The following is a 14670-nucleotide window of genomic DNA, read 5'->3' on the forward strand; positions in this document are numbered from 1 at the left end:
GGCACAAAAGACTTTCTCCCGCACTGCAGTAAGTCAAACTAGAAAGGTCCCTTATTCTGTTGGCCCTTCTCCCTAGGGGCAGCTTGTTAACAGATCTTAATGAATATTTAGCAAAGCTGCAAACCAGGTAAAGGTGTCTCCATGTTCTCCTGAGCTGAGTGCTGCTCAGCTCTTCTGTGATAATGTAGCACAATTACATCAGGAATTTAGAAAGTTTGCTTTTACAAAAACAAACATGTCTTTAATTTGTAAAGCACAAGAGACTGTGGTGACAAGTCTGATCTCTATACATATGGGCCCTTGAATTTCATGTTCTTTTATCAAACTTCTTGATTTTCTTTGTACTACTGTATAACAGTAAGAAAGATATCCAATCTTCTTTTTAGACTCCAAGGAACTCAAAATAATTCTGCCTCTGAGTAACAACTGACCTCTCACTTAAAAAACAATTAAAAATCTTTGGTTGTAAACTGAATTTTCCCAGTTTTGCTTCCAGCAGCTGGGTTTCATTATGCCTTTGTCTGAAAGATTAAAGAGCCCTTTCCAGCTAAACAGTAGTGATGGTAACAAAAGAGCACAGTACAGACTTCTGCAACTACCCTCACAAAAGCGTGGGGATCTGCTTGTTCTCTTAAGGAAGGTCAAGGCAGTTCAAAAAAACTGTTTTATGCTTTTTGGTCCATCTATTTCAGCATCTGGCATTTCTTTGTCACACTGACCATAACCCCTTTTTGCCACTGTTTTTAAACTGTGTGGTAGCAACAGCACCTGGTTGACACGAGGAATGGTTTTAGTTGAGGCATCAGCATTCACTTACTAACAAGCATAAAGGACTTAGCCACCCCAAGACTTGTCATACCCTAGCTCAGGTACTAAGAAAACTCTCTTACATGAATAGCTGAGCAGAAGACTAGGGGAGATTAAAAATTATTTTCTTACCTAGTGTATACATTTCAGTGATCAGGAATGAAAATTCAAGCCTTGGAATTCTTGAAAGCCATAAAGAGCTGTACAAGTCATTTTGGTTTAGGAGACAGACTTTCTCATCACTGAAAATTTACCACCATAACTGAATAGTCAGTCATTGGATTCAAGTGTGAGTCCCAAAGACTAAATGGGAAAATTAGTTTGAGGCATCACTGATGATTCCCTTGGTATAAAAAAAATACAAACAAGGAGTGAAGCACATTTAAGCGTGTCTCTTTGACAAAACACAAGATATGCAAGGGAAAGATAGTCTTGTAGCCGCAAACACAGGACTGGCAGGTTTTAACATTGTCTCTGTCACAGTCTTCCTGTCTGATCTCAGATCACTATTTGATGCTTCTACATTCTCCCTGAAGTAAAATATGGGTTGTTAACAATGTCCAGTTCTGCATGTAATGATTATAACATGATTTGAGAGCCTTGGGTGTAATTTGTTCTGTGTTAGTTTGTGGAAAGATGAAGGATTGTTTAACTGGAGTAAAGACGAGCAATACTGTGGCTTTGCCACAGCCTGCTGCATTTAGAGGGTGGCGGGGTGGCCTATTCCTAATCCAGCTGCAATGCTAGAAAATCTAATTGCTCTCAGGTGTTTGTTATTATCCACCAGCTGAAGGTTACTGTCACCACAGGTTAGCTAAGGGTTGGGGTAGATAGGGGAGTTTCTGCACTCTGGGGCTGCCTATATTAGCTAAAAAAACATTCTGAGGTATCTTAAGACTTCGTGGTAAAGTGAAAAGGAATATAAATGCTTTCATTTCTATCGTGTGAGCTGTGGGGTTAAAGAAAATTAAGTGCCTAAACTGTAATGCCTTTCAATGGGAATACAAGTCCTTAAAGGGATGCATGCCTCCCTGGGAAATCTCTCCCCTAAACCCCCATTTTTCAATGAGAATTGTGTATGCAATTCAAGAGCACCAACAGTCATTATAGCTTTTTTCCAAGTCAGAGCAAAATAGCTTCTATATCCTGATATCCTTGTATATCTAAAAGACAGGTATGTGCACAGGAAAAGGTACCTACAGCATAGTTAACGTACTTCCAATGTTTAAGCTTACTGTTTAGTATATAAACTATGTCCCTTTTTCCTTTTTTGCAAGAAAAGATACTCATTGAGCCAAAAGGCCCAGATATATATCTCATCTTTTAAAAATTACATAGGAAAAAAAAAATCATATGAAGGTTTTTTTTGTGTACCCAGCCATTTTACGGCAGAATACTTTTGTGGGTTTGATCTAAATAATTTTCAGTTAATTTGAAGGACTTCAACTTACTATAATGGGACTTCTGTCCTATACTGCATTAATCAATCAAAAAGGGAACTCACATAGTAGTAGATGACAGAAAGTATTCTACTGAGATTAGGAGAAAATATTTTTTTCTGAAAAGAGTACACTCAACAAACATGCACTTCTATAATTAATAACATGTTTTAGTATTTGTCCCTTAATCTCTAAATTATGTGATGTGTGTAGTTAGTGAAATCAGTCTGCATTATATGTCCAGCTTTGATTGCCTTCATTTTCTCAGGGAATTTACCCAGGGACAGTTGTTTACTCTTTATCAGTGGTCAGAATTATCCATTTCATCACTGAGAAAATGTTTTCTTTGGACTCATGAACTTTCAAAAATGTCTCAGAATTATATAGTAGGTAAATACAGCACCTTAATTAAGGTATATGAACAAGTACCTTTCTAATTCAGTGAAAACCTCTGTTCTCCTGTGAGGGTAGGGGAGAATATATCTTAAAGATGAACTAGGAAAATAACAAAACAAAACAAACCCTTGGCCTAATATCCAGAAATGTTTTTACTGGGATATAGTTGAATAAAACATCAGGCTTCTTCAGCAAGTAACAGCTTCTGACTACTCCCTGATGGATGCACTTGAAAGCAAATGCTCATCCTTTGCTTACTGACAAAGGTGACCCTTTGATATTCTGAGCACTTGATGCTGACAATCAAATCCTGAAATATGTGTATGAATTTTATATGCTATATAAAAGCGTGTGAGGCAGGGAGGAAAGTAGGGGGATTGAGCAGGGAGGATATAGACTAAAACAAATGAGAACCCACATTCAGATTTAAACAAAGACTTAACAAGAAGAAAATTAATTCATATTCACAGGTTTAGTTGAGTCTTTAATCTATTTGCATGCCTGGATCATCTAGTTCTACAGTTCAGAAGCTGGGCAAAGGAAAAAATCTCCATGCTGTCATGTTCCCCAACTTTGTTTCTAAACAAAAATTTGTGTCATGTAAACAGATAATTAAGCATTTGTGTGAGACAGCAGGTAAAATCTAAAAGGCTGAACATTAAATCTCAACAGGACCCTCCTGAGGAAGGCTGTTCAACTAGGAATATGTTTATGGGAGACCTTAGCCAAGGATGCCATTGAGTAGATTCTTCTTTCTAATACGGATTCCTCAAAGTGCATTAGTCAGGATGTGATGGGATAACTCACAACTTGAATGCTGCAACAGAAGGATGTAGGCCCTTTAGAAAGGCCAGGCCAGGAAGGCAAGGACGTGAATTAGCAACAGATCAGCTCAGGTAGATGGAGCTTTGCCTTGGAACAAGTGACAAATCAGTCAGGAACTTGTGGATAAGAGGACAGACCAACACAAGATATCTGCTACAGACTGCCTGCTCAAAGAGACAAAGTAGATGAAGCCTTCTTTAGGCAGATGGAGGAAATCCTATGATCACAGGCCAGAGTACTCATGGGGGACTTTAATCATTCTGGTATTTGCTGGAAAGTCAATGTCTGTGCGCAAGCAACCCAAGTTTCTGCAGAATGTCATAAGACAATTTCTTGACCCAGGTAATCGATGAGTTGACCAGAGGATGCATTATGTTGGACCCATTGCTCATGAATAAAGAAGGACTGCTCAGGGATGTGAAAGTGCAATTTGCCCACAGGCCCCAAAGATCCCTGAGCCTAGCAGAAAATTCTGGTGGAGTGAAGCATTATACACAACAGACAAAAAACCCCAATAAATTAGGAGCCTTTTAAGTAAATTGGGCAAACTCAGTTCTGTAGGACAACATTGGATGCATCTAAGGATGGTGATGAAATGTTTTCTTTCTATAATGTCTGAAAAGTCAGTGATTGGGGAAGGTTCTTAAACTCTGAAAACAGGGAAAGTCACACCCATTCTAAAGAAGGGTAAGAAGAAGGACCTGGGAACTAGAGACTGGTGAGCTATACCTCAGTTCCAGGGAAGGTTATAAAGCAAATCCTCTTGGAAGCTAAATCCAGGTACATGAAGAAAAAGAAGGTGATTTGGAACAACTAACATGTACTTAATAGTGGAAAATCATGCTTAACTAACCTGATTGCCTTCCATGACAGCATGGATGGCACTGTGGACAAGTAGAGAGCAGTGGATATTGCATGACTTTAGCAAGGCCTTTGACAGAATCTCCCATAGTATCCTGACAGGAAAATCAGTGAGATATGGACTGGAAAATGTCCATTAAAGTGGGTTGAAAATTGGCTGGATAGCCAAGCTCAAAGGGTTGTGATCTGTGGTATGAAGTCCGACTGGTGGCTGATTACTAGTGGTGTTCTTTAGGGGTTGATATTGGGGGTCAATGCTGCTTAGTGTCTTTATTAATGACTCAAATGATGGAATGCATCCTCAGCAGTTTTGCAAATTATAAAAGAATGGAGGTTGGTTGGGTGAAGTGCTCTCAATACTGAGAAGGTAGAACTGCTATCTGGAGGGACCTCAACAACCTGGAGAAATGGACTGATGGAAACCTCGTTAAATTCAGCACAGGCAAATGCAAAGTCCTGCATCTATGCTGGAATAATCCCTTGCAGCAGTATAAGATGGATAGAAAACAGTTTTGCAGTGAAGTATCTGGGCATTCTGGTAGATGAGAAATTGATCACGAATCAGCAGTGTGTCCTTGCTGAGAAGAAAGCCAGCTGGTTTGTTTTAGCAAAAGTACAGCATGTTGATAGAGGGCTCTGATCATTCTCCATTCAGAGTTTGTGAGAACACAACTGCAGTACTGCACCTGGTTTTGTGCCTCCTCTGTACAAGAAAGACATTAACATACTGCAGTGAGTTTACAGAAGGGTCACCAAGAGGGTTAGAGGGGCTGGAGCATACGATGTATGAGGAGAGGAGAGAGAAATTGTTTTATTTAGGATTAAGAAGAGAAGGCTTATTGTTGTTTACAGTTACTTAACGGAAGGGTGTAGAGAAGGCAGAGCTAGAGAAGGTAGTGATAGGATGAGAGGCAATAGACACAAGTTGCAATGAGGGAAATTCTGATTAGATATTGGGAGGAAAAAAAAAAGAAAGGAGAGATGGTTAAGCACTGAGAGAATCGCCCAGAGAAGTTGTGGAATCTCCCCCATTGGGGATATGCAAAACTTGACCAGACACTGCCCTGAGCAACCTGCTCTAATTGGGCTTACTTTGAGGAGGGGGTTAGACCAGATAGCCTCTAGGGGTTTCTTCCAGCCTTAATTATTCTGTGATACTATCTGGCAGGAGTGATATTCAGTCCCAGGCTTCAGGTAACAGTTCAAGATTCAACATTGCCTGTCGAGGAATGTGGGTTCATTTTGACTGGAGAGCCTGGAATTCTTTTGGTGAGAGTACTTGTGTCTATGCTCTCCCAATTATGTCATATCCAGTATTCATGAAAGAAAACAATTCCCTCTGAAGCACATATAATTGGTGTGATCCTATCAGTCTAAATAATCTAAAAGGAACTTTTCATAAAATATTTTCTGTAGGTGAAATAATAGATATTTGCATGATGGGGGACTTATCAGGTGAATGGTGTAGATCCTTACAGGCTTTGTTACTTGGAAGTAGCATAAGGCTCAAACTCAAGCCAGTTTACAATTACCGTGAATATACATGCAAGAGTTTTCATCCACAGGGCATTAACTCTTTGCCTGCAACCCCCTTGGCAGTTGTCATTCCCTATGTGTACAGGACGTTCTGTGAGGAGTTTTAGCAGTTGTAAGCAGCATTAACTCTGCTTTAAGCAACTGACCTGAAATGTGTAAAACCACAGAAAGAGCATGGAGTGGAAAGAAACTATGAATGCTCTGACACCTCTGTTTGCATGCCCTTTAAATCCTCTGCTGGTGCCCTGATCAGCTTGATTGAAAGGACTGCTAGGTAGGAGGAAGCACGACATAGAGCCAAAGGACAGAACTGTTCAGTTCTGTCTTTTAAGGAGAACTTAACCTTCCATCCATTAATGATAACATGCTAAACACAGAAGTTATACAAATGACTTAGACTGATGTTGCCTTCCAACATGAAGATATAGTACGACAAACATGCTAAGGACAACTGAATGATCATTATGTGAGCCTGTGAGGGACAATAAAACCTTCTTTGTTCCAATAGACATGTAATGGTGAAATATCACTTGATGTTTCACAAAAAGACAAAGTAAGAAATAGTGCCAGACAGACGATATTCCTATACAGAGAGGCCATTCCAGCTGAGCTCTTCTGGAGCCCTGCTCTGTACAAAAAACATAATGCAAGTTGAGGAGAGGAGGACTGCAGTCTTCTTTGGATGATATGACTCCAAAATAAACAACTCTGAAAAGAAAACAGTGGGAATGACAGTTCTAGCATAAACATTTGCTGATCTGTTTTTCTCCTTCTTCAATGCATGTTTTTAACTCCCAGCTCACTCAGTGTTTTATTTCTTTACAGCCTTTGTTGTTCTGTTTTCTTTTTGTGAAATTAGAAGAGAAGAAAGGATTGATATTTTTCCTTTCTCTTTTCCTTCCAGAGGGTGATTCTTCCCTTTCCTTCATCTGCCACCTCAGACTTTCATGATAACTACAAGCTTCACTGAATCCTGAAGTACTTGCAAGTGCATGCTGAGCTTTGTTTCACCCCATTAATGGTGAAAGCAAGCCACAGTCTGCATTAGCGCATACGGATCAACAGTAGCTATTCACATCACAACACATTTTCAGTTTGTGTTTTGAAATGTTACACTGAATGGCCACAGCACTCAATCTGCTGCTGCCCCACTGTGAACCTATGTTCACCAGTGAGGGAAACGGCAGCAAAAGAAAAGGGAATCACAGACAATATGGGTTTCATTTGAAAAAGAGATTTCTCTAAGCTTTATGGTTTAATATTTTTGGTGAGCCAACTGTACACAACAAATGGTGGAATAACAATGGTTCTTTGCCTTGAGCCTGAAAGAGGGATTTTTTTTTTAGCTGTTGTTAGCCTGCAAGTTCTGTATTTATGACATTGCAGCTTTATAGTGAGGACTTTAATGTGGTATACAAACAAATAAGAAAATGGTAATCACAGCTCCAAAGACCACTGGTCTAAGTAATCCAAAATAAAGCATGAACTTCACCCACAGTCTCTGCTTGGAGAGGAAGATTAATGTGTTCAGCTGTTTTTCTATAGCTAGGAGTCTAGGGGTACACAATTCAGGAAGACATGCAGATTGCTAACAAGAGTAGGACAAGATGATCTGTGAAAAGATGTGGCCCAAAATGTAAGCACTGGTATGAGCAGGTCATTAGCCTACGGAAAAAAAAAAATTGTTTAGTTCAGGGCACAAAATATGAAAAATAAGAATGTACAGAAATATTGGCTTGAGGGTCCCAGGACTTGCTTGCTTCTCTAGGTGGAATGGGAAGAAGGGGAGGAGGTTATGTACTGTTACGCTGTAAGTACCATCATGTGCCATAATGTAGGAAATGTGGTATGTTTGAAACAGATGGTTGTAAGGCTCTTATATTGTGTAATATATTTGGATACAAGGATGATGCCAAGTAGATTCACAATTATGACGATCGTAAACATTAACCATGCTATATTTCCTGCCTTTTCATTCTCTGAATAACATTCTTGCCCACCCCACCTATTTCTCATTATCTCCTTTCTTAGCCCCCATATGACAGTTTAAAATCTGCAAGCTCTTTCTGGATTGTCATCCTGGGCCTCTAACCTCTCAACTGTCCCTCATTTCAGAGTTATCTCTATTCCACAGAGACCAGCAGTGCAGAGAACTTCTATCAGCGCCAGTAAATCTTTCAAAGAGGAATATAAGACAAGTGTGCGTATGTGTGTGCAATTCCATATAGGAATGAAGGGCAGTTGGGAAGTCAAGTGGTGGAACATAAAATATGAATGATGGATGAGGAATAAAGGAAGTGCAGATGCGCCACGGCATTTGTTCTACCTTTTAAGAGAATGACAAGTATTCAGCTTATTGAAGCGGGAGGCAGGTGACCTAATCATTTAAACAGAGGGGAAGGGGCTAAGAACTCTGACTTTTATTTTTTCTAAAATGTCGGTTTAGAAATTTCTGATTTTTAGCTGCAGATAAGGTCATTTAACCTCCCTGTACATCAGTTTTCTCATGTGTAAAAGGCTGGTCTTAATGCTTCTTTCACCACAGAGTTGAACATATCATTGCAATTAACTAATATTAGTACATGTAAAGGACCCTGTGGCTTTCGTGTCAGGAGCAAGGGCAGGAGTGCCATAAATGGCCCACAAAAGCCCTATGCCCTTCTAAGAGAGAAGTTCCTCTGCAGAGAGTGGTGCAGACAGCCCTCAGTGCTCCCTGAGGACCATAGCACCCTCACACAGATGGTGTGCTGGAGGGAGCCTAAATCCAGAAAGGTGCAAAACTTTAGTCCTCCTCCTTCAGCATGGTGAACGGTGTGGAGGTCCTCTGAGAGGCACAATGCAAAGTGAAATTTAATGTGCACATTTAGGTGTGAAAAAAGACTGTTGAGGACTTTCTAGGGACAGGGTTCCAGCCCAGAGCCTTGTGTACACTGTGGGCAGTGCTGCAACCCACAGAGCACCTCAGATTGACTGATGCAACCTAGGGATGACTGATAGCTGTCTTCAGTTTTGCTGTGAGGCACTTCAAGCCCAGGAATTGTTCAGGGCTGAGGTCATTCAGAGACTTAAAGCCTGGCTCTGGGGCTGCCAGTTCTCGTGGAAGTTGAGTGCAGAACCTAGACCCACAGAAAGGATATTCTGAATGTGAAAACAAATTGAAAACTGTTTTGAGTAGACTCCCGAATAAATAGAAGTCACAAGTGGAACTTCTAATTTTAGGCCTTGTAAATGTAACGAATAGTCACTGTGTTTGGAACAGGAAACTGAAGGCATCAGGTGCGTATAATAGTGCAAGTTATAAGGTAAAGAAATACTGAGCAAGTGTTTGCCAATAGAACTGCATAAGGGATATTAAAAGTGCAGATGGGAAGCGTTATTTTAGTTTGACTTTTCACATCTTACTTTTTTGGGGGAACAAAAGTTTTGATGATAAGTACGGAATGCTAGTGTACTAAAGATCTGAGAGAAAATGGTTTCTTTTGCTAGTTATCACGTCATCCAATTAAGAAATAATACCTTTTAACCATTGGAGTGATGTGACCCATTACTGCCTCAAATACTGAAAATGCATGGACTGTATTACATGACAATAATTTTCCTCGTTTAAATAGCCCCTTGTGTGTGCTCACTGCCAGATATTTTTGTCTCAGTATGCGACTTAGTCCCATCACTTGCAATGGTTTAGACAGATTATACCTTTTGTTTGATTTGCTTCTGGTGAAATACACTGCATGGAACGGTTCTGCTTGCCTTCAGAATAGTTGTAGCCAGAAATAAAACCAGGCAAAAGAAAGAAAAACAGTACCGAAACTACATTGTGATACCATTTAGTTTATCCCCTCCTCCTCCAAAGCAGGATCAACAGTCTCCTTCTTGGAGTCTCCTTCTCTGGAGACATTCAAAACCCGCCTGGACGCGTTCCTGTGTGATATGGTCTACGCAATCCTGCTCCGGCAGGGGGATTGGACCAGATGATCTTTCGAGGTCCCTTCCAATCCCTAACATTCTGTGATTCTGTGATTAACAGTACCTCAAACCATTCCTGACAGAGGGGAATTTGTCTTTCCCAGCAGTTCTTTCAACACCAAACAAAAGAATTCTGGTTTTGCCTACAGTAATGCAGTATCCTTTCTGCTTTGCCAAGCCACATAGCAGCAGGACTTCGACCTTATCATCCTTGAAAAATGGAGTTGTCAGCAGAGGATGATTGTTTATGATGGGTTGTACAGGTAGTAACATCAGATAGCTTCCAGGCGAGCATACTGTTTGAACTATATGAACATCAATAAGACACAGCAAAAATGAAAAGTATGTCTGGAAGTTTCCTTTTAGTGCCAGACAGAGTGTGACAAAACCGTTCCACAGTTGTGCCTGTTGTTATCAGGAAAGCAAGTTGCTTCTTTCCACTGCAGGCTACCAGAAGCTGTTTCTGGGTTAATGAGTAACATTTAAGACTTGTTCAGATCTTTCTTTCATCTAGAAGAAAGAAGCATCCTATCCTCTCATGTAAAAATGATTTGGAGCTTTGTGCTCTGACAAGACCACTCAGTGATGGATGCCAGTGCATGGATTTTATGTAGCCAATGGGACAGCCATACAAAGACATCAAGCGCATACAAATGATCACTATACCTTTGAGTATAATCTTGGAACAGGGTAGATTTTTTTCACTCTTTTGCTCAGGAATATCTGAAGACCTCTAGGGAACGTAGCATATATTTCTATATACGGCTGCACTACTACTTCATCATTTACCTGTGATTTAGAGAAGCATTCACCCCAGCCCTTTAAAATTGTACTAAGCATCCACAGGTACAACTAGATCTCTTTTGAAACCAAACTCATATGTGGCAGATTTTGGCTAGGTAGTAGTGCTGGGCACTTCTACTTTGATGACCATGTAATCCTTTTATTTTATTTTGGGATTGAATCCCTGCCAAGTGCCATAATTTCTGAACCAGAAGAAAAGATATCTTCAGGTTAAAATGTCACTGTGCCCATCAATCACACTTCAATGAATAGCTGTAGTTCACAAGTTATTCAGCAGTGCAATGAATAATTCCAGTCTAGAACTTTTCTGCAAGTTCCTTACATTATTACGTCTGAGACTAACCAAGACTGGAGATGTGAATTTCTGCTCTTTTTAAAAGGCTTTATTTCATGAATATACAGGAATAAAATTCAGGAATACAAGAACTGGATAATGAAATGGTGAATCTGGTGTCAGAACCACAGCATACAATCAACTTGTATTGATAACAGTGGGAGCTTCTTGTTGGCAGCCGCATATTCTTGTCCAGTGTGGTACAGCAGCACATTTGGGCTGACAGTAAAGTGTGTAGCATACAAAACTGGGGTCCGTGTTTTAATAGCTGACAGTAACCATGGGTACCAAAAAGGGCTACTTTGTTTCATGTGTGCTTAGGCAATTACCTCCTAAAGGGTGGAAAGCATTTGGGTTCATTGGATATAGAGTATACAGGGTATGGAGAACAGGAGTGCTCTGGTCCATGGCTCGGGTGACGCTTCAGTGTTGTTTTCAGTACTGCCCTGAGCTCTATCTTCAGAGAGATTACCTTTCTTTTTTATTATTTTAAACCTGAATGTATTTCCCTTCACTTTTCCTCCAAAAGTATCATGACAGAAATGTGTTTTTTGTAGTTTAAACAGTTACAGGATTTTACAACTGTAATTTGGGCAGTTATAGAAATAATACTGTTAGAAACTTTCACAATAGACTACTTATGTCTCAAATTTTGATGTAGATGTTTGAATTAAACAGATGTTAACAAATGAAAAGTCAAAAGTAAAATCAGCCTGAGTAAAAGATTTTTTTTGTAGCTTATATGGAATCATTTTTTTATAATTATGATGTTAATGCCCACCAGCTTTAACCACTAAACACAAAAAACCCAGAAGAACCAGGTCTGACTGCTTATACAGTAAGACATAAACACAATTCCCCTTTCCATACTTATATTGCTATTGTTTTAAAATATTTTCCTGTTCACATTTTTTATGATACAAGAGAATAAAAAGACTATAACCAAACATTCTTACCATTTTCAGTTCATATTTAAGGTTAACATTTAGTCCTCTGAGGAAAAATATGCTTCATAAACATGTTCATTATCCTCATTTGCCCACACCAATCAAGTTTAATTGCTCAGTTAAATTGCCTTGTTACCTCAATTTGGAGACATTCAGCTGTTTCTATCATTTATCCTCACACCAATACTCAACTTTCTCTAATAAATGGCTGCTCTTCCATGCCTCTTGGCTAATTGTTCAATTACAAGGGTGTGAGCAGTTCTGGCATTTGAGAGACATGTGAAAGGCCACTTATGAACAGCCCAGGGACACAGAATCAATGACATTTATACTTTATATGTTGTTTCTATGCTCTGTAATACTAAGTGTAATAAAGTACCAATAGATAGAAGAACAACTTTTAAAAATAACATCCACATTTTTTTCCTCTCTCAATGACTCCAGTTCAAACTTCCTTGGTTTTCTGGTCCAACTAGATCATTTTTCAACTGTGTCTCAGCAAACTCGTCCTGCATGAACATTTGCTCCCCCATCAGTCCCTCTGAAGCCAATAGCTTCTACTCAAATTCTTCAGTGGAGAGAATGGGGGACTTGGGGCTGAGCAGGTTTAATGTCAAAATTCACAGTGAAAATGACAGGCTGTGGGACTCGCCTCAGCACCACATGCTTTATCTTCGGAGAAAGAGATCCCCATTACCCTGAGCCCCTCACAAGCAGACTGTGAAATAGGAGAGTCTTTCAATTTGTTTTCTTTCTTTTTCCTTGACTCCACATTTCTTACCTGTTGGGTGGTTTGGTTTTTTTCCTTCACTGTCTCATCTTCTGTTTTCATTTGTGCTCTCTTTAGGTAACAATTTTCTCCCAACTCCTGTCCTCTACCCCCATTTGATGTCCCTTTCCCCTCCTCTATCCTGATTCCTCTTTGTGAGGTTTCCTCTCCTTCCACCTCTGTCTTTTTAGTTCTTCCCTCTTACTCTCTTCTGGCTTCTGTTTTTAACCCTCTTATCTTCCTTCTCTAATTCTCTTCTCTGAGGACTCTCTGCCTTTGGCTTTTTCCTGTAGATTGGGCTCAATAGTACTCTTCATGAATGCTGATTATCCTGGTCAGAGCTCTATGAGTATTACACTAGCTGAGTAGCTCTTCATTTGAATCATGCCTTGCAGCCATTTAGCAGGAAAGGAGTGTCGCATCCAACTTTGACTGACAGATGATTGGCAGGCAAGAAAAGCAACCATCATCTCTCACAGGAATGCTCAAAAGCTTGCAGTGGGAGATAAAATTTCAAACCACTGTGATCTGCAGCCTTTGTTAAGAGGCTTGAGAGATCAAACTAGATCAGACACAATCCCATTTTAGTTTGGAAAACTAAGCTGTATTGTTTCTGCTTTGAATATCCTCATCAATAGCATAATTTCTGCATTCTGCAAGAGAGACTCCTATAGACTATGGCACCTTGGGCAGTGTAGACTCTCTCTTGACTTACAACAGGTGCATTAGCTCTACAATGCACAGAAAGGTTGTTACCTCTATGGGGGTCTGCAGGGAGGTGGATATTCTCAGAGTTAAGTTGTGCATATTTTTTTTAATTATTTTTTACAGAACCTTTTCTAACTGTCAGCATGTTTTGAGTTTAGAGATTTTCAGCTGCCTGTTGCTTCTTAGTGTAGAAGTACAGGGTACTTCAACTCTTTGTAACAGCATGGCTTGTGGGATCATGGTCATGTCACGGAGTCCTCGATGGCACCACAAAAACTCATGGCTGCAGCATTGATGTGTTCAGTGGAGAATAAAAAGAGAAATGGTTGCCTTTTGCTGGCTGGAGAGAATCCTCACCAAAATATGGGTACTGTGAATCCTAAATATCTTGGACCAAAACTTCTGGTTTATATAGTTTGTCTTTAGCAAAATTAATAAGCATGAGGGAAAATGCATATTACATTTTAAAGCTAAAAATCTGGCCAAGACAATTCTATAATTAAGCTGCATTATTTCCAGACAAAGATAAAAAGGAAAATCTTTAACATAATTGTGCATGATTGGCCATGGGACTTGCTGGCTAAACAAGGAACTTCCTGTTGTTGATTACAATTTGAAGCTGAACTGTACTAAACTTTCTGCTGAATTACTCCTCAGCAGAAGCTGTGCAGACAGGAAGGCAAACTAAAAGTTGTAGCAGGCATTGTTCTTATCTACTTGCTATTGGTGGCTTTCCAATGCTCCTAAAATCAAAACATAGATGCATATGAAAGAATCTTACCTTGCCAACATATTGGTAGTCAGTTCCTGTGTATTCCTCCAATAAAAAGAACTGATTCCACATCCAGCTCCTTTTGGAACGATGGAGGTCTCGCCTGCTGTTTCCAGACAATACCAAAACCTTTTCCTTTTCTGGAAAGCCACTAGTCCTTTTGGATACTAGAGTTAAGAAACTTTGGTGGGGCTGACCAGCCCAAAACAGCAGCCAGAAGCAATGGTAAGTTCTCATGATGGCAACACAAGAAGGTCTAAATAATGACTTTTTTTTCTTGTCCTCAAACTAACCTACTTTACTGCACTGAATCCAATCTCATGCCGTCTTCCTTCTTTAAATAGTCTTTGCAGTCTCAAAGGATCTCTGAAAAGAAAAATAACAACAAAAACATTTTCAAAGGTACTTAACATTCATCACTACAGCAAATAGGTCCAAAAAGTAGAAAAGTAATAGTGATTGTTTAAAAGCTGGGCTGTTTCTGGTTCAAAATGTTGCAACTGATC

General features: G+C 39.7%; 1 protein-coding gene across 3 annotated transcripts in view; it reads right to left on the reverse strand.

The window, feature by feature from the left end:
* Positions 1-14401, reverse strand: part of LOC137661552 (cadherin-6) — a 54100-nt gene extending 39699 nt beyond the window's left edge. For all 3 annotated transcript variants that reach the window (XM_068397144.1, XM_068397143.1, XM_068397142.1), the window contains exon 1: positions 14174-14401. In XM_068397144.1, coding sequence (XP_068253245.1) covers positions 14174-14401 — 228 coding nt within the window. The remainder of the gene's footprint in view (positions 1-14173) is intronic.
* Between the last annotated feature and the right edge of the window lie 269 nt (positions 14402-14670).

The sequence above is a fragment of the Nyctibius grandis genome, chromosome 3, assembly GCF_013368605.1.
Source record: "Nyctibius grandis isolate bNycGra1 chromosome 3, bNycGra1.pri, whole genome shotgun sequence".
Lineage (NCBI taxonomy): Eukaryota > Metazoa > Chordata > Aves > Nyctibiiformes > Nyctibiidae > Nyctibius > Nyctibius grandis.